The sequence below is a fragment of the Rhinatrema bivittatum genome, chromosome 3, assembly GCF_901001135.1.
Source record: "Rhinatrema bivittatum chromosome 3, aRhiBiv1.1, whole genome shotgun sequence".
NCBI lineage: Eukaryota > Metazoa > Chordata > Amphibia > Gymnophiona > Rhinatrematidae > Rhinatrema > Rhinatrema bivittatum.
Genome location: NC_042617.1, coordinates 255,610,245 through 255,632,169, shown reverse-complemented (window position 1 = coordinate 255,632,169; position 21,925 = coordinate 255,610,245). Strand labels below are relative to the sequence as shown.

At 43.2% G+C, this 21,925-nt stretch overlaps 1 protein-coding gene across 4 annotated transcripts in view; it reads right to left on the bottom strand.

Annotated features, from left to right (window-relative positions):
- The window catches only part of ABHD12 (abhydrolase domain containing 12), a 349,778-nt gene that overhangs the window by 118,715 nt on the left and 209,138 nt on the right, over positions 1 to 21,925 (bottom strand). For all 4 annotated transcript variants that reach the window (XM_029594492.1, XM_029594493.1, XM_029594491.1 and 1 more), the window contains one exon: positions 17,488 to 17,593. In XM_029594492.1, coding sequence (XP_029450352.1) covers positions 17,488 to 17,593 — 106 coding nt within the window. The remainder of the gene's footprint in view (positions 1 to 17,487; positions 17,594 to 21,925) is intronic.

Genomic DNA, 21,925 nt, shown 5'->3' with positions numbered 1-21,925 from the left:
GCCTATGCAAAATAGGCATGCCAGCGCGAGAGTGCCCTGCGCGCGTAAATCCTCCCGGATTTACGCGCGCAGGGGTTTTAAAATCTACCCCTAAGTGTAAGTTATAGGATAGCAGATCGTGACAACATGAGCCATTGTAAGCTTTCTCCATCACTAGCTAACATACAGCCCAATAAGCAAATCTGCAATTCCACACATTCTCAAAAGAACATATGGAATTTCCTTACCACAACTGCTCCAACCGGACAACCCCCACTCGCCTCCAAAAAGCAATAGTAGATCTCTCCATCCCTGGAGGAAAAAGTTTATTAAGCAAGAAAGTGCAGTAGGGCCAAAACGACTGCTCTCCTACCAACAGTTTCCTATATCTCACCCACATTGTAAGTGTAAACTGGGAAATCAGGGAAATATTTTGCAAGAAACCTGGGACCGTGTCAGATGACCAGACCAATTCATCCATAGAAGGAAGACCCACAAAATCCTGTTCCACCACCATCCACAATTTATGAGTGGACGTTCCTGCCATGAGATTACTGCCTGCAGCTGAAATGCAGCGTAATAAAGAGCCAGGTCAGATATCCCCAAACCCCCTTGACGTTTAGGACGGCAAAGAAACACTCGCGCCACCAGATAAATTGGAATAGCTTCTTTTGCCAATCCTGTAACATCTTGAGTGATACAGATAGTGGGAGTGTCTGAAAAACATAACAGAACCTAGGCAAAATATTCACCTTTAGAGAATGCATCCTACCTAATCAGGACAACTGTAATCGCTCCTATTTCTCCAGGTCAGCAAACACCTCCTTCAAAAGAAGTCCATAATTGAGATCAAACAACTTCCTCAAGTCCACCCCCAATCGGATCCCTTGATATTTTACGTTCCCACCAGCCCATTTAAAAGGCAGACTCGCCTTTATACCAGACACTTCCTCAGTCCCAAGGGTTAAGTTCAAAATTTCAGACTTATCTTCTTTTGCAATTCCTCCCGTCGGAGTTTTCCCCCGCGAGCAGACCTCTTACTTTCTGCGCTGTCTTCTCCTACGCGGTTGAGGCTGCCGACTTGCGCGGAATGGAGCCGCCCTTGGAGGCCTTGCCCGCATGGCCGAGTGCTGCCCACATTCCTCCCAAGCGGCCAGGAGGCTGCCGCTGCCACGCGTCATCGCAGTCCGGACCGCCGTCCTCGGGGCCTTTACTCGCAGCAGAGAGCTGCGAGTCAGCTGTATCTTCAGCGGCATGGTGCCTCCACTGCTGGGGCAGGTCCTATGGCCTGGGGCCGCCCCTGAACTATTCTTAGCGACAGAGACACCGCCGATAGTCTCTTCCTGCTTCAGCCTGCCTCTAGGCGTGTGGCCGCGCCTCTCTTCAAGATTTAAAGGGCCTGCGGCCGGATATGCTCCGGGCACCATCTGATGACATCTTCCTAGGCGTCTTCCTGCTAGCCCTATAAAAGGGCTTCTCCAGAACTCCTGCCTGGCCTTGCATCGGAGTTCTTTGTCCCTGGAGGTTCCTGTCTTCCAGCGCTCCATCAGGTCTTTGTTCCTTGTTCTTCGTTGGAGCTCCATGCCCTGAGTCTTCATTGCTTCCTGAGTCTTTGTGGCTTCCTGATGTTCCATGTCTTAATGTTCCGAAGTTCCTAGTCCAGGCTTCCTGATGTTCCGAGGTTCCATTCCTCCTTCGCTTGTTCCGAGTCCTCTTGACCCTCCAAGCTCCTTTGGTTCTCCAGATGACACCTTGTTGGGGTAAATCCGTCTCGTCTGTTCCTGTTCTCATCATTGGAGTTTCGTCTCGGCTGGATTACCTTCCTGCACTTGTCCCGCTCTCCACGTGGTCGGTGACCAGCCTCTCCAGGTTGTGTAGGGCACGCAGTGGGTCAGGGTGGTCCGTGACCAGCCCATTGGGTCTGCCCATGTTGGTGGGCTGTGTAGGGCACCCTGAGAGACAGTGCTTATGTCTGAACCTTCCAAGCTCCTCGTCTCATCCAGAGTCTCCCAAGCTCCTCGTCTCGTCCAGAGTCTTCCAAGCTTCTCATCTCCTCTAGAGTCTTCTATGTCACAAGGCCTTTGTCTGCCATCGTCCTCAGTCCGGCCTGCTGCTTCTTGCCGATACCTAGCGGCAGGTCCGAAAGGGCTGGGAACGGTCGGAGGACTGTTCAGTAACCAACATTGCGTTGTTGGCCTTCCAGAAACATGCAGGTCTGGTAGAGGGCAGACCTTCAGTCTTCACCCATGCTTGGACACGCCTCACCTACCTTGGTGCTGCCCTGGAGTCTTCTAGGGTCATCCGAGGCCCAAGGGCACACAATCCCCTCAAGATGGGACCACTCTCCTAGCATTCTCAGAACATCTTCATTCATTTTAAATCCTGAAACTGTCCTGTATCTCATTTCCCTTAACAAAAGGGACAGGGATCACAGAGGGGCCATGACGGTGAACAAAAGATCATCCACAAACAGAGTTTTCTTATAGGAGTGAACTCCAACTTGAACCTCAGAAATCCCATCATTGGCTCTAATCTGGGCGGCAAAAGACTCCAGCAAAATGGCAAACAAAATGAGGGAAAGCAGGCACCCTGTCTCATATCCTGTTTAACCTCAAAAAATCTGAGTAACTCACATTAATCCAAATGCTCACTTTTGGACAATTGTATAAAGCCTTCACCCATGTCAGAAAATTTGACCCCAAGCCAAAACTGTGGAGAACCTGAAACAAATAGGACCAGTGAACCCTATCAAATGCTTTTTCAGGGTCTACTGCCAGTAAAACTGTGGGTATTTTCTGCTTCTGTACCCAGCACATAGTATTTAAAATTCTTCTGACATTATCTGCACCTAACCTTCCCAAAACAAATCTCGACTGATCACCATGAATAAGAAAAGGAGCCACTACCCCCAACCTTTGTGCCAGGATTTTAGCTAATATCTTAAGATCAAGCTTAAATAGATAGGTCTATACGACCCACAGAGCGTGGGATCATGTCCTCCTTTGGCGATCACAGTGATGCCGGCTACATTGGAGTCTATCAGCAGCTGGCCTCCCTCCCTCAAATAATTGAACATTGCCATAAGGGGTCTAATGACTGCCTGCTTGCAGGATTTATAAAAGTTAGCCGTGTACCCATCTAGCCCCAGGGCCTTCCCCAATTTATGTTTTGTGATCGCTTCTAATACCTCCTCTTCCCCAATCTTGGCATTGAGACACTCTCGCCTCCTCAGGAAGGCATGGTAGAGATACACCCAGAAGGTAACTCTCTAAATCTTCCACTTTAATAGAGGAATCAGCAGAATAAAGCTCCTCATAGAATTGGGCAAATCTATTAGAGAGTTGCAGATCATCATATAGGAACGTCCCTTCCCTACTCTTGATTTTGATAATCTGATTCTGCAAAAATTGGTCTTTAAGCCGTCTAGCCAGAAGTCTACTCACTTTATTACCAAATTAAAAAAAATTTTGTTTCGTCCATTCTAACAAAGATCAACTCCGCCAAATCCAAATCCCTCAATTCCCGTCTTGTTGCTTCAAGAAGGGAAAGAGTGGAGCCATCCCTGGAACTTTTATGTTTAATTTCCAATTTCCCAATACACAGCAATAGTTGAACCCTGGTCTGTTTCTTCTCCCGCTTTAAATATGAGGCCCTTGAGATCAACTTATCCCAAATAACTGCTTTTAGACCTTTCCAAATCAATGTGGGATTAACTTCATCTGTCTTGTTTGTAGCAAGATAATCTTCAATGTCTGCTAAGAGACTGGAAAGGTAGGTCTTATCAGTAACTAAGTCTTCATTAAGCCTCCAGAAGGTTTGCCTTGGTGGATCCCTGCCCACCCTCAGGTCAACTCACACAGGAGCGAGATCAGACCAGGTTATGTTGCCAATTCTGGCATTTCAGACCTTACCCACTAACCCTTTATCTATTAAGAAATAGTCAATTCTGGAGTAGGATTCATGAGACTGGGAGTAAAAGGTATAGTCCCTTGCTGTAGAATTTCTTAACCGCTACACATCAACCAGGCCCCAGCTATCCATCAAAACCTTCAGTCTTTGCCTGTGCAACTGATATACTATGCTCCTCCACTGGAATTATCCAAGAAAAGGTAGCATGTCAGGTTAAGATATGCCCTTCTGCCCAACCAGACAGCATGTTAAACAAGGAATCTAGGTAAGTTCCCTGATCAGAATTCAGGGCGTAGACATTGATCAGTGAGAATAATTCTCCATGGGTTTCTTGGCAAAAAATATTAGCATTCATAGCCCCTGCCCCTTTGAGCAATAATTTATGCTTCCTTGCTGTATGCAAGCCTTTCACATTCAGAGACACTATGTTTAGCCCTCCCATCTTAGAGCCTACTCCCATGCAGCCACCAACCTTCAGTCATCCATGAACTTACAAAACCAGAAATCATCTGCCAAAGCAGCCCACAGAGCACCCACTGACCACTTCGACCCCCATGCAGCAGAAACTAGCATACAGGCACCAGTCCCTCCCTTCCACCTCCTCACCCATACCCCATCCCCACCCCACCCCCCAATATACCAGCACTCTGTAAGAAGCACCACCTCCCTTCGGAGGAATGGTTTCAGCCAGGCAAAAGAGCTAGCGCCCTGATTCCACCACTAAACTCTAAACTACATACCAACACAACTTTTTAGGCATCAGTCCTGGCATGGTGAAGGCAGCCAAAGGCGCAAAACAGTCTTTCCCATCTGTAACTATTAAGGAGAAAAAGTTCCAAAAGTTTAACAGAGACCACAGTCAGTTCCATCACCCACTCGCTGTTCCCAGTGATGAGGGATTATCCGGGTGTCGCTGGAGGCGTCTGCTTGTCCCCAGAATCCTCTACCAGCGAGTCTGATCCTCCTTGCTTTTGAGCTGTGCCTTATTACAATTCTCCTGAGATTCTCCCAGAACACTAACCCCCATTTCTCTCTGGGAGTCCATAGCTGCCATTACAGACTGCAACTTGACAGACTTGCCTTGTATTGAAAATTGTAATCCAAAAGGAAGTAACCAGAGATATTTAATACCCGCCTTTTCAGGATGATGACTCTGCGAAAGTCCCTTCGCTTCTTGACAGTGATCTCTGATAGATCCTGGAAGACCTCAACCTGACCGTGCCACTCAATTTGACCCATTTTTCTGGCTATCCGAGCAATTTTCCCTTTAATAACAAAGTCGTGAAAGCATGCCACTATGTCCCTTGGGAGGTTACCCATTGGGCCACCTAGTGCTCTGTCCAGTTTAAGCACTTTATCATGCACGATGCTCTCTTCAGCTTTCAGTATGCTAGAGCATATGCTAGCCCCCTGAAGCACAAATTAGCCCTACGGGACCTATTTTCAAGGTCCTCGAGTTTATCCTCCAGAGCTGCAATTGATGTAGAAAAAACCTTCCCTTGCTTCTGAAAAGCAACAATATCTACGGCCTGCTTGTTCAGGCCTGTTCAGCCAGGTTCCACCTCCTCTATGCAGTGACCCAGCACTGCAATGTCTGCCTTCATCTCAGCAATCAACACTCCAACCTCGGATTGGAATGATAGTGTCCTGCCGCACTTCAGCGAACCAGCGGCAGAACTCTGCTTGGGTCGGCATACCGCTGGTCTTCAACCTCTGGATCATCCTCCTTGCTTTCGCAACTCGCCGCTGCCGCCCTGCGCCCCTGCTCTTCTTCCCCCTCCAGGCCCAGCGCACTCTGTACTTCTCTGCTGGCAAATGAGAAGTACTTCAGGTCTGTTTTTTTCTTGCTCGCCGCCATCCTAGAAACTTCCGCGAAGGAGGACGTGCTCTTGGGGAAATCTTTTAGGTCAGTGTATGCCACAATTAAATCTGATAGCCTGGTGGAAGGTCAGAGCCCCGAGCTCAAGTGTCCATTGTGGTGGATGACTTCTCTTCCTCCCCCAGTTCCTGAGTTTTTACTGCTCTGTTACTAAATATTAACCCATTTTCATCCACATTTGAAATCAACATTTCTAAGAATCTGGTTTATTAAATTCCAATGCTAAAACTGCAGCTCTAATTATATTACTAACAGCAGAAAATGTTTCATCATAACATACTTCTTTAAGTAGGTCTAAAAGGTAAAATGTAGACCTAACAGAGATTCATCCAAGATTATTACAGCAATTTCAAAATACTAAATTTAGTGTAGACATCTTTAGTCTCAAAAGACATGCTGTACTGTGTCACAGTCTGTGAACAAGCAACTTGTTCGTGTGGACAGAATTACAGGGATCTCAGTGTGACAAACAGAAGCATGGGATCAGGGCAGCAAACACAGGAATGAACGGATGCTGTTGTACTCTGCTGATAATAGCTGGGGATACAGAATGTAGTGCCTCCACATGCTTCAGGAATCAAACCTAATGATTAAATCTAAAAGGAAAGCAACAGAGCAAACTAGTTGATACTGTTCCATTACAGAAATTCCAAGGATTTCAAAACACAAATTGGCAATAATATTAGGTGATGTGATACAAATTTCACAGACTTGAAGAGCTATTCCAACAGTAAGACTGAAGGTAAACATCTACTAATGCATATACATTTTTCAAATGCAGCCCTCATCTTCCAAAGTCTTCACGTCTCCTAGAAGCAGTTGCACAAAATGAGAGGACCCTTAACATACAGTGCTGAGAAAAAATTTGTGAATCAATTAGGATGGTCTGCATTTTAACACAATTTATACTCAAAACATGATTATTTCTTTATTTGATTTATATTCCATTTTGACACTTCAAAGCAGATTACATTCATGTACCATAGGTATTTCCCTAATCCCAGAGAGTTTACAATCTAACAGGGAGATTTATTAAGGTGTGATAGGGCTACAACGCACGTCAAACAGCATCATTGCCTGATAAACGGTGTATATTGCAAGATATATCCCTATTGCGGCAATGTCGCATGACATTTGGCCACACGTTCGACCAGATGTGATGGACAATTCTTGAGCAAGTAGCACCCAATCCACGGGGTGGTGATTTAAACCAATTTTTGAACTATCGTGAACAATGGTGGATCTACACCTTAGCCACACAATCTCCGCAGGGACTCAATGATTTGGTAGAATGGTCCTCGCTCATTTAGTCTTTGATTGGTACTCTGCCAAAGATAATTGATTCATTAATTAGTTCCTTCCTAAACATACAGGCAGGTATAAAAACAGCCTTACAAAATGGTGGATCCAGCTGTCAAGATAAAGCTGCAGCCGAGTAGCAGAATTGTTGGCAGGGCAGACTTGGGAACCGTATGTATACTGGAGTAAGCAGCCTTAACCATTTTTTATTTGTACAAAGTTGGTTCTTAAATGTTTCTTTTTACTACAGAATTGGCATTTCTCGGCCCCTGAAGAAGCTGTCAGAAACATGAGCCGTGTCGGGCCATCGCCAGTCAGATATCCCCGCTGCACCTACTGCTACGATAAGTGTTACTTTACTGCCCATGAAAAAGTTCTAAAAAAATGAAAATATGAAAAAAACTATGTAAAAATTGTAAAACCAAATACCAGAGTAACCAATGATTATACCATAGTGATGGTCTGTTATCAAATTGGTGACCACACAACTATCTCAGTGGCTGACAGGGCTACTGAAGTTTAAGCCTGCCATTTTATATGAGGTTTACTCTGGTCAGTTCTATGAGACTATATGCTATCAGCGTTGCACAAATATGATGTTGTTTAGAATTTAATAGCTTAAGAATACATCATATATATACAGTTTTTTATTTTTAGCATGACATTTGGGCCTGAAACCCGCCCCTATTACAATGAGCTAAATCCTGATAAGAGCAAGATAACTCCAATGAATAAATAACTTTGAGAAACAGGATATATGTTAATTATTTATTCTACAAAAAGTTTCAACCATAAGAATTCTTGTGTGAAGAAGTATTTTAAGCCTTCATTCAATAACTGTGGCATTTCCTTGAGCAGCAGTAACTTCAGCTAAACATTTCCTATTATTGTTGTTCAGTATCTCACATTGTCCTTGAGGAATTCTGGTCCATTCTTCCATACAGAACTATTTCAATTCTGTGACATTTGAGGATTTCCCTGCACAAATAGCTCACATCAGCAGATTTTTAGATATTAGTCTGGGGTTCTTTGTGACTTTGTGGATGATTTTCCAGGTTGTTCTTGGGGGTGATCTTAGCAGGACGACCAAAAATGGAAAAGCTGAAGTCTTCAGCTTTTCCATTTATAGACTACCTCTCAAATATTCAGAAATGGCCTTGTACTCCTGTCTAGACAGATGAGCATCAACAACTCTTTTTCAAGGGTCTTCTGAAATTTCTTTTGAACATGGCATGAGGAGCTCCCATTAACTTTTATGGTGAAGAACTAAGTGAAAACCTTCTGGACCTTTATATAGGACAGGTCGCCCAAACTCAGCTGGCAGATTTACTCACCTGTTATCTAGTTATGTAAACACGTGGTTATATTTAATTAATTGACTTTGCTAAGGAAACTAGAAGTTCACTTTGTCTTTCACACACCGATTTAGAATAAGTTTCATTGAACCTACTTTGCACACTAATTAAGTCAATATTCAAAGCCATTTAGACAGAACTCACAAGTTATGGTTATGTTCATGTTTATTTGTTCTCTTGATTGATCACATCTTATTACATTAGTTATCCATCTAAATGGAAAGTTTTGAATATTCCCCTTGTTTATCTGGCTAAGATTTAGCCAAAGAAGAAAGGGACGTGTTGGGGGGCATACCAGGCTGAGTTTGTCAAATAACTTATCTGGCTAACTCTGATATTTGGAGTTAGCAGAATAAGTTATTCGGCTAACTCAAGACATGCCTGCTAGCAGTTCTACATTTATTCAGCCCCGAGTGGCCAGATAAGTTTTGCCTTAACCGGCTATATTCAAAAGTGCCAAGCTGCAAGTAAAAAAAATGTTTTAAAGTCTTGGGCCTAGTTGACCATTCACAGCTCCTCCGCCCACACGAACTGGAAATCTATGGCTCTGCCAGGCTGCACCTGCAGCAGCCAAACCCCCCACCCTCCTCTCCCTTGCACCCCTTTAAGTTACCTTAATAAAACATATAAAGGGCTTGGTGCTGGTCTCCCCCACTCCCTCTCCGGTCCAGCAAAACATAGCCTTCCTGAGGCCCCCTCCCTCACCATCCCAGTACCCTCACCATCCCAGTACCTTTACTTCAGCTTGGACCATGGTAGGAGCCTACCAGAACCCAGGCTTGGTGCTCTAATTGTTGCTAGGGAGAAGAGCTGCTCTGGAAGTGGTCACTGTCAGAGTAGCTCCCTAGTAACCACTGATATGCTGGGTCCAAGTCGCAATAGGTTAAAGACAAACCCAGTAAAGATACCAGGGGGGGTGTCTCCAGGAAGGATACTTTTTGCTGGATCAGGAAGCGGACAGGGGAGGCCAGTGCCAGGCCCTTTAAATGCTTTATTAGGATAACTTAGAGGGGTGCAGGAGTTGGGTGGTGCAGGCACAGTGCAACCCAGCCAGCAGAACCATAGATTTCTAGTCCAGGTGGGCAGGGGGCTGTTATGGGGCTAAACCCATGACTTTTTTTTTTAAACACTTGCAGCTATATTCTTTTGAATATAGTTAGTTAAGGCTAAAATGACCCAGCTACACAGAGCCGGATAACGGTAAACCTAACTGGTGATATCCGATTAGCCTTAAAGTTATCCGACTAAGGTTAGCTGGATAACTTTAATCAGGTGTATTCAGTAGGACGTTTATCCCACTGAATTTCCCAGATAACTTATCCATCTAACTTTAGCTGGATAAGTTATCCAACGTATGCTTATTTTTATATTGACCTCTAATTTGTCTTAAAAAATTCAGATCTGTTTAATTTATACTCCTTTTATTGCATAAGAAAAGACTGATTTCAATTAAATAAGCGTATCATGGTAAGAACTTGTAATTCACATTATTGTACTTGGGGCTTACACCGTACATCTGGTCCCAAATAAATTATGTATGTAATTAATTGGCATATGACTGAGTATACTGTACAAAGAGTAAGTATGAAGGTGCATCTAAGTTCTTGCAATATTTTTAGTCAACATATCATCAAAGTATTATTCATATATAATGTAGCAAGAACACAGCACATGTATTAGAAGGTTTTTTTCTCACTGCTCACATATGTCATATTTGCAAGAGGTAAGAATTCCATAACTGACTTGTAGCTTTGACACTTATAAGTCTTAGAATCAAGTTTTCTACCTCTTGATTTGGTATGTATGTATATATATATATATGAACACATCAAATATCACTGGGAAAATGTTTTGTTGAAAGTGTCTGCAAATTTTTCCACCAGCCAATTAATGAAATTGATGAAGGTTTGTGAATGTAGAAATCAATTCCAATATTGTGCCTCAAATGGACATTTAAATGAAATTGCTAACTATGCTTATATTCATATAGGAGACAATTCTCAAATTGTCTGCACTGGGCAAGGACAAAACATATTATTAACTGCTTTTGAATCAATTCTCAATGCAAAAGTACATGTGCACTCTTCCTTTGAAACTTACCGTAATCACACTAAGTGCGTGTGGTCATGCGGACCTGCTAATTCTGCAGGCAGATTTTTGGACACACTAAGATTTGAAAATGCCATGAATGTATGTACTATTCTTCCCGACCTGAACAAACTCCTGGGATGCCTCCTTTCCACGCTGCTACAAGTACACACACATAGTGGAACAAAGCACAGACTTTCAGCTGCATTGAGGGAGGTCAAGTTTCAGACAGCAGATTAATGTGCTTTGAAAACGGACCTCCCGTTTTGGATGCTACTGTGCAAACATCCACATGTAGAGATATGCTGCAGTGGAGCTTACTGCAGATTTAAGTTCCTTTCCAGGATATTTAACAGTGTTATGTGAAGAAATAATATGAATTAAAAGCAAAGAGTTATTAGTTTGTAACCACCTGTCCTGTATTTTTACCCCTTTATTCTGGACTATTAAGGCATGGAATGGAAGTCTGCAACAGAGAGATGTCAATCATGGTGCTGCTGTTTTCAGAGAGAATGTCTTGCTTTGAGGGTATGCTCTATCAGGCAATGTACAAATCCTTCCGTTGCCATTTCTGAAGCTTCTTTTTCAACCACTACCTTTCTAATTGAATTTCATATACTGAGTTCTGCTTCATTCATTTGGGGGTCCCAGAAGAGTAGGGTCCCCTTTAACAAGTACTTCACCTGTAAGGAAAGGAGACGCCAGAATATGCAGGGCCCAATTTAAGATTTGGATACCCATAAGCATGGGGGCAGGGGTGTTCTTTCCCTCTTCAGAAAATCAGAGGATGCAGGAGGGGGAAGGGTCAGAGTCATCGCCATTTTTTTTGGCCTAGACTCAGAATTCCTTGTAATAAAACTTACACAGCTGGTGCCAGATTTCCTATTTTTATTTACTTACATGTCCCTTTAAGTATTAGGTTTTTGAGGAGGCAACTGCAGCTCTTTGAGCTTCAGGAGGCAGAGCCAGCTTCTTTTCAAGTGGCACAAAGCCTGGAGGTATTGCATGTAGGCTCTCAGATGAGCAGGATAAGGTGAATTTGGCCACAGTGAGGGCCTCCACAGTGATTCAGTCAATCAGGCTGAAGACCAAACGTCATCCTCTTAAGTGGTGGAGTTGGAAGTGCTGCATATGGCCACAAAGATAGGGGAGGGGTCCTGATTACAGCTGCATCAGTGACAGGAATGCTGCTGCTGGAGCCACGGCTTTGTGATGGAAAGTGGGACAGCATGCTTACACCCCACTATTGGCGAGTACAGCTGGAGCTGAAGAAGCTGCAAAAGCAGCACACGTGCAAAGGGTAAATAAAAGCCACAGTAAAGGCTCCTGCCCAGATCCTCCCCTCACTTTTCCCTGTCTCACAGTCTCCCCTTATCCAAAAGACCTGCAAGCTTCTAGATGCAGCAAAAACAGGAAAAAAGCAGAGTTACTTACCTGTAACAGGTGTTCTTAGAGGCCAGCATGTCAGTTCTCATACATGGGTGACATCATTCGAAAAAAATCTCTCCGAGTATGCTCCGGCATGCAATATACCACATGTCCATGCAGGATCCTCTCAGTCTTATAATATGGAATTAAGAAGAAAGAAAAAGAAAATAATAAAGAACAAACCCATGAAGTGGAAACCCAACTCCACAGGGAGGTGGACGGTTTCATGAGGAATGACATCCTACTGTCTTCGGAGAACACCTGCTACAGGTAAGCAACTCTGCTTTCTCTGAGAACAAGCAGGATGGCAGTTCTCACAAATGGGTGAATTCCTAGCTACAGGTGGCCTTCTCAACACAAAATAGGGCCAACGAAACAGGTGCCAACCACCACCACATTTTGTTGGTAACAGGAGAGAGGCATCCTGAACAGAAAGAACGAAACAGCTGAGTACTGAACCTCAAACAAGTTATGAAGGACAGATTGATCAAACCTGCTGTTGTATCAGACATCCCTATCCAAACAGTAATGTGATGTGAATGAATGGATGGAACTCCACGTTGCAGCTCTGCAGATCTCCATGGGGACTGCTCACATGTGAGCCACGGACGCTGCCATGACCCCCAAGATGGAATCCAGCCTGGGCAAAACAGAAGGAAATGGATTCTGCTAGCCAATAGCAATCCCCGGCCTGTTCTGATTAAAAGAAACAAAAAAGCTAGGTGGACCATCTATGGGATTTTGTCTGCTCCAGATAGAAGGCTAATGCTCTTTTGCAGGCCAAACTGGAGCTCGCTGACCCTGCGCGCTGAAGTGACCATCACCAAAAGCAAGACCTTCCAGTTCAGGTACTTCAAGTATAGGAGTGCAATGCCTCAAAAGGAGCTTTCATCAGCTCAGCCAATACCACATTGAGGTCACAGGACACAGCGGGTGGCCTTAGGGGAGGCTTCAACTGAAGCAGGCCCCGCATGAAATGTACAACTATAGGCTGTTCAGAGATGGGCTAACCCTCTACATCATGATGATCTGTGCCAATTGCACTCAGATGAACTCTAACAGAGCTGGTTTTGAGACCAGCTTTGGAGAGGGGTAAGAGGTATTCAAGCAGTTTTTGTGTACAGCAAGAGAAAGGGTCTAGGGCCCTTTGCTCACAACACATGGAAACCACTTCACTCCATATGACTTTCTGGTGGAAGGCTTTCTAGAAATCACAAGGCCACAAGAGACTGAGAAGTTGTAGAATCAACTTCTCAACATATAAGCTGGGAGATAAGATCTGGGGAATTCCCCAGTCTAATCTAGTGACTCCAACACCCGGATAGTCGATTGCATGGACCTTTCGGTGCCTTACCCAGTCAATCGTCCCGATAGGGGGAAACATGGACTCCCAGTCTGCAAAAATGTGCCACTTCCATGGCCAGACATTTGGTAAAGACCTGCATGGCGGATGTTAACCCAAACGAAAGAAAATAGTATTGGAAGTGCTGTTTCCCCACCACGAATCAGAGATTCGTCCGGTTGCTGGGGAAGATCTTAATGTGAGTGTATGTGTCCTTCAGCTCAAGAGAGCATAGCCAGTCCCCTTTTTACAGGAAGGGGATCAAGATACCCAGGGAAGCCATCTTGAACTTCTCACTTTTTAGAAACTTGTTCAAGGCCCTTAGGTCTAGGATGGGTCAGAGTCCCCCTGGTTTCTGTGGAATTAGGAAGTACTGGGAGTAGAATCCTCACCCTCTTTGCCCTGGTGAAACGGCTGTAAGAGGGAGGAGAGCTCTGATAAAAGTGCTTCCTGATGTGCTACCGGTCCCCAAAATGGACAGGGGGACAATTTGCCAGGGCATGCAATAGGTTTAAATTTGTACTCTCTGTGGACAATAGTGAGAACCCATGGGTCTGAGGTATGCTGAGCCACCAATTTGCAAAGAATCATAGCCTGCCTCTGATTGGAAGGTTCATCGCCACGGGTATGGTAGTCTTGGCTACATTCCTTTCGATCCAGTCAAAAGCCTATCCCAGGAGTTGACTGAAGGCCTCGCTGGGCTTTGGGGGCCTCTGTTGGCTTGGATGGTTATAAGAGGCCTATTGCTGTTGAAGGGGCTAAGGTGGTGGAGGACAGTATCTCCTTGGGTGGAAAAAAGGCTTCCTCTGGCCAGACCTTGAAGGCCTCCTGGATGAGGAGTATCAGTGAAGAGTGTTTGGAGTGTTGCATCGTGGTCCCAAATTTGGGCTACCATGTCCTTCACCTTACCTCTGAAGAGATTCTCTCCTGAGCACAGCACATCAGTGATACCCTCCTCCACTTCCTGATCCAAGGCCTGCACCCCGGTGAGTCTGTGGGTGCCGATCCTTGCTGTAGAGACCCTCGATGCTGGCTTGAAAACATTGTAGGTCGAATGTTTCCCGTGTTTCCCGCACTCCACACCCCTATGCACCAGTGATGGGAGAGTGTCCTACTGCTGTTGAGGCAGCTGCATAGCCACTTCCTGCACCTGCTTCAGGATGTCCTACATAAACTGGATGGACAGCTCCTGAAGGAGCAGAAACCAGATCGGTCTCTGACAATGGGGGGTTATGAGGATCATAGTCCCCTTGTCTTCCTTGACATCCTGCTTATCCTCAGGAAAAAGTCAGTGCAGGGCCTGAAATCCAAATCCAATGAGCTCACAGTTCCTGTGGCAGCCCTTCCCTTTGCACAGAATTCCTTAGAAACAGAGAACCTAAGGTAACAATACACTATAGGGCTTGTGAGCATGCTGGATTTCAGGTCCCCTGCTCATTTTCATTATTACACAGAGAAGCAGAATTTATAATATTTTTGTGCCTCTTCTGCTGGTGTGGGCTGAAGCTGCCCTCTTGCTAGCTGATGCTGCCAGTGCTTCCAGCTGATGCCCATGGTGATTCTTCCTTCCTGCCACAGCAAATTCAGACATCACTTCGTTCCTGCTCGTGTGTGCCAACAGACACCCATCTTTCAGGACGGTGGGGCCAAATGCTGATGTCACATCCATCTGGCTGAGAGTTCATGATAGGATGCAGCTCTCCTTCCTTTGTGGCCAGCTCACTTATCTGCAGTACAAAGTCTGAAAATTCTGCACAGAAGGGGAATTCTGCACAAAATCCGTGTTGCACTGAACTCCCTCAAGAGTTAAAAAAAAAAAAAAGGGTGTCACCTATAACTTGTTTGGACCCTTATATCTAAATATTCAAATGGACTAACATATCAACCAAAATAACTTCTGCAAGAAAATCCTGAAACATTATGAAAGGCTCATGTTCTTAAACAAAAAAATATATAAAGGCTGGTGGCTAATGAGTGCTAACAAGTATGCCTATCAGAAGGGTGCAGCTGTGATGCATCATCATTATAGTGTTTGTAACCATATTTAAAAATATTCTACAACTTTAGGGTGGGGGGGGGGGTCTTAATCCCACTGCTGGAAGACCCTAGGGCAAGGCATAAACCTCTGTGGGACTAAGTGTCCTCACTATGTGGAAATGTTCTTTCTTGGAACAGAAAGGTTCCAACCTTCCTTTCCAGTCTTCAGGGCTTAAGAAGGCAAAGAATTTCTTCACTAGCTCTGATAGGTGGTCTCTCACTGTCTGAGAGACCCTTTGTGCTGGAGCTGGAGAAAAGACATTCTCTTCAGAGACCCAGATTGGTTCATCCTCACCGAGGGCACGGTCTGTGGTTCCTAGGAGGAGCTTGGAACTGCTGTGGCTGTAACTGTAGAAGCGGCAGGCTCAGAGCCCCTCTATGCCAGCTGCATCAACACCTCTCGCTAGCTGGTGCTAGGTCTGATTGCTGATGCCAATGAAATCTTTTTGCGCCATAGCCCTACTTTCCATGGTGGTGGGGTTGCTATGTTTATGCACCGAGGTGCTCCACTCCATAACGAAATGGCAAGAGCCTTTGCAAGTTGTACCAAGGGGGCAAACTGTGCTTTCCACACTGATGAGGAAGATGGCACCTTCGTCAATGTCGGGTCTGGTTAAAATAGGCAGCTCGGTACTATGAGGATCTTCCGTGCCAAGAATGGCGAAGGTACTGCACTGAGGAGGTGGTCCCCTGCTTTGGAATTGTGGATGGGTCCACTCTGGCAGTACCCCATGCCAACAGTGCTGGCTTCTTCTTTAGGACCAAACGAAACAATTCCAGAGGATAACCCTTGCACCATTTTAGGCATTTTTCTCAGTGTCTCAACCAGTGCCATAATTTTCTGCACCATGCTCAACCTCTAACCTGTGATGGAACTGGGACCTGGTGCCACAGGGAGCAAAGAAGGGGGCGAGGGGAGGTGGCACATTCCCAGAATTGTGGGAAAGAGGAGAAGAATTTTGCCTTGACTTCTTACACCGAGAATTCAATCATGCCTTGTTCCGCGGTACCTTCTGCAGGGCTGCCATCTTTCAGGCTCAGAAGTGCTGCATCCTCAGGGAAATAAGACTACAACTGTAACTGTTGTAAGCATCATGATCCAGGCCCAGGCGGCAAGAGCAGACAATGTAATGGGTGCCCACAAACGCAGGTCTCAGAAATGCTGACTACAATCTTCTAGGCCTTAAGCTTTTTCTCTTAAGAACTGAAAAGTTCTGTTGAGGGGCTGCCGGGGCAATGGTAAAAATAAAAAAAAGTTCTAATGAGACAAGAGAGTTAGGCCAAAACAAAATAGAGATAGAGACTGGGAATATGTCTGTGCAGTAGCTTGGACACAAAAACAGACTGGGGTCTCATAAAACAGCATGCATGTGCAGGAACTCCTGCACATGCTAAGTAAGATTTTTTACTGAGCTCTGAAATGGGTCCACTTCAGTGACATCAGATATTATTATCCATATGGTAATGCTGATTCATGTCTGCTGGTCGACGGAGAGCAGGTAATGAATGTGACATCAACATGGAAAAACCATGGCTTCTGAGGAGGAAGAACAAGGAGTATACCAAAAATTCTTAACATCTGGGAACAGAGCTGGCAAAAAAGATATGCTGGACTAGACATCTGTGTTGCCTTTGCTGCCATGGAATTAATAACTAAGAACATAAGAACATGCCATACTGGGTCAGACCAAGGGTCCACCAAGCCCAGCATCCTGTTTCCAACAGTGGCCAATCCAGGCCATAAGAACCTGGCAAGTACCCAAAAACTAAGTCTATTCCATGTTACCGTTGCTAGTAATAGAGGTGGTTATTATCTAAGTCAACTTAATTAATAGCAGGTAATGGACTTCTCGTCCAAGAACTTATCCAATCCTTTTTTAAACACAGCTACACTAACTGCACTAACCACATCCTCTGGCAACTTGGTGAGAAAAGGACAAATCTTCTTTTTTAGGTTGTGAAAGCTAATTTAATTTTGTCTTTATTTTGGGGGAGCACTCTGATGATACTGGGACGAAGATTCCTAAGCAGCACTTATAACAGACTGTGCTTGGTAACAGAGGAAGGCAAAGGGGTTCGAGTTCCTGGGAAGCGTAAATAGTGGCTCTTTCTTGTGATGCTGACCCTTTTGATATATACATTTTATGATGTTGGTACAAAAATCTGCTTACCACACTCCAATAGTTACATCCTCTTCTGGCTGTAAGTAAAAGTTACAGGTGTGGTTTAAACCTTGGTCCTGTGGCCTCTTCAAGTCAATGAAATATGGCACCCTCACTGTAAAGAAAAAAAAAAAAGAGAGGACCGGGTGAACTTAAAATAAGTCTTTTATCTGGCAATTCTTCATATCATTACTTACGGTACAGTAATTCCAGCTCAACAGGAACCTTTTAAGCACAAAGAAGGGTGGAAGGGGTTCTGTGGTAGGAATCACACTGATCACCAGATCAAATACACAGTGGAAGCAGAGGGATGCAAAAAGACGACACAGCTAACCCTGGCAATATTTAATGCTTCAGAGCAGAATCAACCAATTGTCATAACACATTTAAAAAAATATTTTCTCTCCAATAATTGTGCACATCAAGAAATTATATCCAGCCTGCATTATTTATTTATATTAAAATGTATATTCCACATGATCATAAATTATACAGTTTCCAATTAGCTACAGGTTTTATTCTGTCTATGTTAGATAAATGTTTTGCTCTTAGTGATTATACGTTGTAGCACATAATTTATTGAAATCATGCGTTACAACGTATAATCACAAAGAGCAAAACATTTATCTAATATAGACAATGTGTTTTAAAAGGGGAGTGTTTTGATTGACTGAGAGAAGCTTCTGCATGCACACGTTTATGACTGCACAGTTTAGATCACTGTCACTCATTTCTACTGAATACATCTAGGATGTAAAAATCATATTGGTTAAAGCAGTTGTCATTCAAACTGTCCTTGGTATAATCTAAACATTTTCAAGTTGCAACCTTGTAAGACCAAGTTGCTCTGAAGTTAAATTACATTTTTGTTTTTATATTCAGTCTTTCGGAATTGGTCAGCCATTTTACATGCAGATATTGTAGGTATTTCCCTGTCCCCAGAGGGCTTACAATCAGGGAGTCCAATTTTATAACTTAGCATTTAGGGCTGAAATCCGCATCTATTTCAGCCATAATTTTCAAAGCAGACTTGCATCTGTAAGCAAGCAAATGCAGACAAAATCTGAACTGAAAATTGCAACAAGCCAGACTCTGTATGCAGTGTTAACAATGGAAAACAGACATCACCATTCTACATAAAACATCAAACAATAAAATCAAGAAATATCAAATGTTGTTTATTTATATTCCACTTTTTGGCCCTTCAAAGCAGATTACATTCAGGTACGGAAGGTATTTCCCTATCCCCAGAGGGCTTACAATCTAAGGGCCAGATTCATTTTCTGTCTATGGGAAAAATCCTTAGTGAATCAGGTACTAAGTTTGTACCTGAGGCAATGAAGGGTAAATGACTTGTCCAAGATCACAAGAAGTGGTAGTGGGATTTGAACCCTGGTTTTGTAAGCTTGCTGCTCTAACCACTAGGCTACTCTCCACTCATAATAGGAAAGCATACTTATAAGAAAGATATTTCAAAATAGCTAACAAAAAGAATATCCAATAATTTAAAATTACATTTTTAAAAATTTCCCAAACAAAATATTTCAAAACGGCAGATAACACTCAATAATTAAAACAAATAAGGATTAAAAATCCCCTGCTCTCCATACTTGGGAACTTTGATTTCCAGTCACTCTGAGATTGTCGTGGATTAGTGGAGAAGGGGACGCACAAAATTATTTTAAAACATTTATATTCCATTTATAATGGATCCCATTGCTAGGCAGATTACAATAATTAAAACAGATAAAACAAAATATAATGTAAAACAAAATATAATGTAAAACAATAAAAGAGAGCAAGCAAGCACAATAAAACTACATTTAAAAAAGGCTTTTTGATAGAGTAGAGACTTCAGTGAAAAGGTTGGCGTGAGCCCCTGCTGCTGCGGTGTAGTTTGTGCAGCCTCATAGGCGAACCTACGAGGCCTACACCGGCAGCTGGCAAACGTGCCTTGTAGCAGGACAGATTGGAGCTTCACTATACCAACTACCTTCCTCGCAGGTTGAGCCCTTAGGATCTGGCGGCCGGCAGGTCTTAGGCAGGTCCCTAGGGTGAACACAAAAGCAAGAGTCCAACAGCACACCAGAATCAAGACAGGCAGTGGGTAGACGGAGTCAGAAACAGGTAAGGGTTGGGACAGGCTGTAAACAGATGTGGTCAGGTCCAGGCAGCAGGTCAGGTCTAGACAGCAGGCAAAACGTGGTTAAGTCTAGGCAGAAGGTCAAGATCTGGAAAGGCAAGCCAAAGGAGGATGAAGAAAAACTGAAGACACCAACGAGATGAACGAGACAAAGCTGGACAAGGCGGGCTGGACGAAGGAAGCAGAACAAAGCAAGGACAAGGCTGGACAAGGCGAGGCAAGGCAAGCTGAAGATGCAGGAACACTGGCAACACGCAGTGTAAAACTGTAAAAAAATAAAATAAACTTTTGTCTTCTGTGGCAGTTAAATACAAGTGAATGAAAAAGCACACAGGTAAGTCACAAAAAAAAAAAAGTAAATTATTTCATTCAAGAGACCTTCATAAACAAACAGGAGTACACAACTCATTTAAAAAGAGGTAACTAGTTATTTATTAATGACTGAAATGCACTGCCACTCCCAATCTTTAATCATAGGTCTCAACACAGTTCCTCACAAACTTGCTGAGAAAACGCTCATTTAGATGCCAACCCAGTCAAGTTGAGAAAACACTCATACTGACTGACTGGGCTGGCATCTATATGAGGGCTTTCTCAACTGACCTCTAATGAGATACGTGTCACTTATTTAAAGACTTTTTTTTTTTTTTTATTTATATTTTATTAATTTCAAATAATTTCACAAAGATACAACTTTGCTTGAGCAACATGATACATATACATGTTAACAAGAAACTAAAACATATTTCAAAAAGAAACCACATAACTTTTATCTTAGTATCCATTAGACCCCAAAACATTGGGGGTGGAGAAATTTTAAGGAGATAAAACAAGAAACAATTATAGGAAAAAATAACCTAGCGGGTTACATAGCTATATTCCAATTATTTATGTCTTTTTACTGGTTCCAGTTGCTGTTCCCTGTTTCCTTGATTCTATGAGTTTTTTTAACTGTTCTGGGGCTGTAAAGACAAAATTATCTCCTCTTATTTTAACTAAACATTTAGCTGGATATCTTAAATAAAAGGAAGCCCCAATATTTAGGGTTTCTTGTCTCAGGGCTAAAAAGCCTTTCCTTCTCTGTTGAGTGATTTTACATAAATCAGGGAATATTCTTATTGGCTGTCCCATAAATGGGTTATTCGCTTTTTTGAAATATTTCTTCATGACTGAACTAAGATCAAGTTCAGTCAGAAAAGTCACCACCGAAACAGAGGGAAAGTGATGCATCTACCGGCAATATAAAAGAACTGATAACACCCAATGAAACCAGGGTTAACCTGGTTGAAGTGGGTGAGAACCCCTCAGCTACGGGAGGCATGGATCTAGAGGTTATGCCAGCCCGTTTAACAACAGTGCCATCGTTGAATGAGACTGGGGGGGATATCCTTGCTACCGGAAGTGAAGCAATTGAGATCATAGCACGCCCTCAGGTGGGTACATTAGATCTGTTGTGGGATCTGATGACTAAAATGAATGCCAATATGAAAGGGTTGGAGAAAAAGATTGATAACATGGCTGGGAATAATTTTCAGGATGTAACAGCAATTAAGGAGGAAGTAAAAAAGTCTGTTGAAAGAATTCAAAAACTAGAAGATTTGGAGAAAAAGAATTAGGAGTTCCATGTTGTAGTTGTGAAGGATAGAGAATATATGTATAGACGTTTGGAAACCTATGAAAACAACTCTAAACGATTAAATTTAAGACTGTTAAATTTTCCTAGGGTGGTTGGGCAAACGCCCATGGAAACTTTACAACAGTTTCTTCAGGAAGTTCTATTATTTCCAACAGGAGAAATACCTGTAATAAATGCATGTTATTTCTTGCCAAAAAAGAACCCTGTAGTAAATACTTTAGAGTTGCTGTTCCAAGGTAACCTATCAAATTTTTTGGAGAATTCAGAAAGAATAATAGATAGGGAGGTATTGTTAGTTACTTTTCAAAGTTTCCTAGACCTTAATAAGGTAATGAAAAAATATTTTGCTGCCTACCCTATCACCTTTTGTGAAAATACGGTGAAAATTTTCCCGGATTTATCATATCCTACACAACAAAAGAGAAAAGAGTTTTTGCAATTCCGGCAGGAAGTAATTAATCTGGGATATTCTTACACCCTGAAATTCCCATGCAAATGTATGCTTAAAAAAGAACAGGATGTATTTATATTTTTCTTGCCCGAGCAATTAAAGAATTTTATCGAGCAAAGGAGGATAGTCACATCATCCCCACTTTCTAATGAATAGAAGAAATATAGTCAGAGCTTAACTGTGAATGAAATTAATTGAAGAGATAATCTTAATTTGT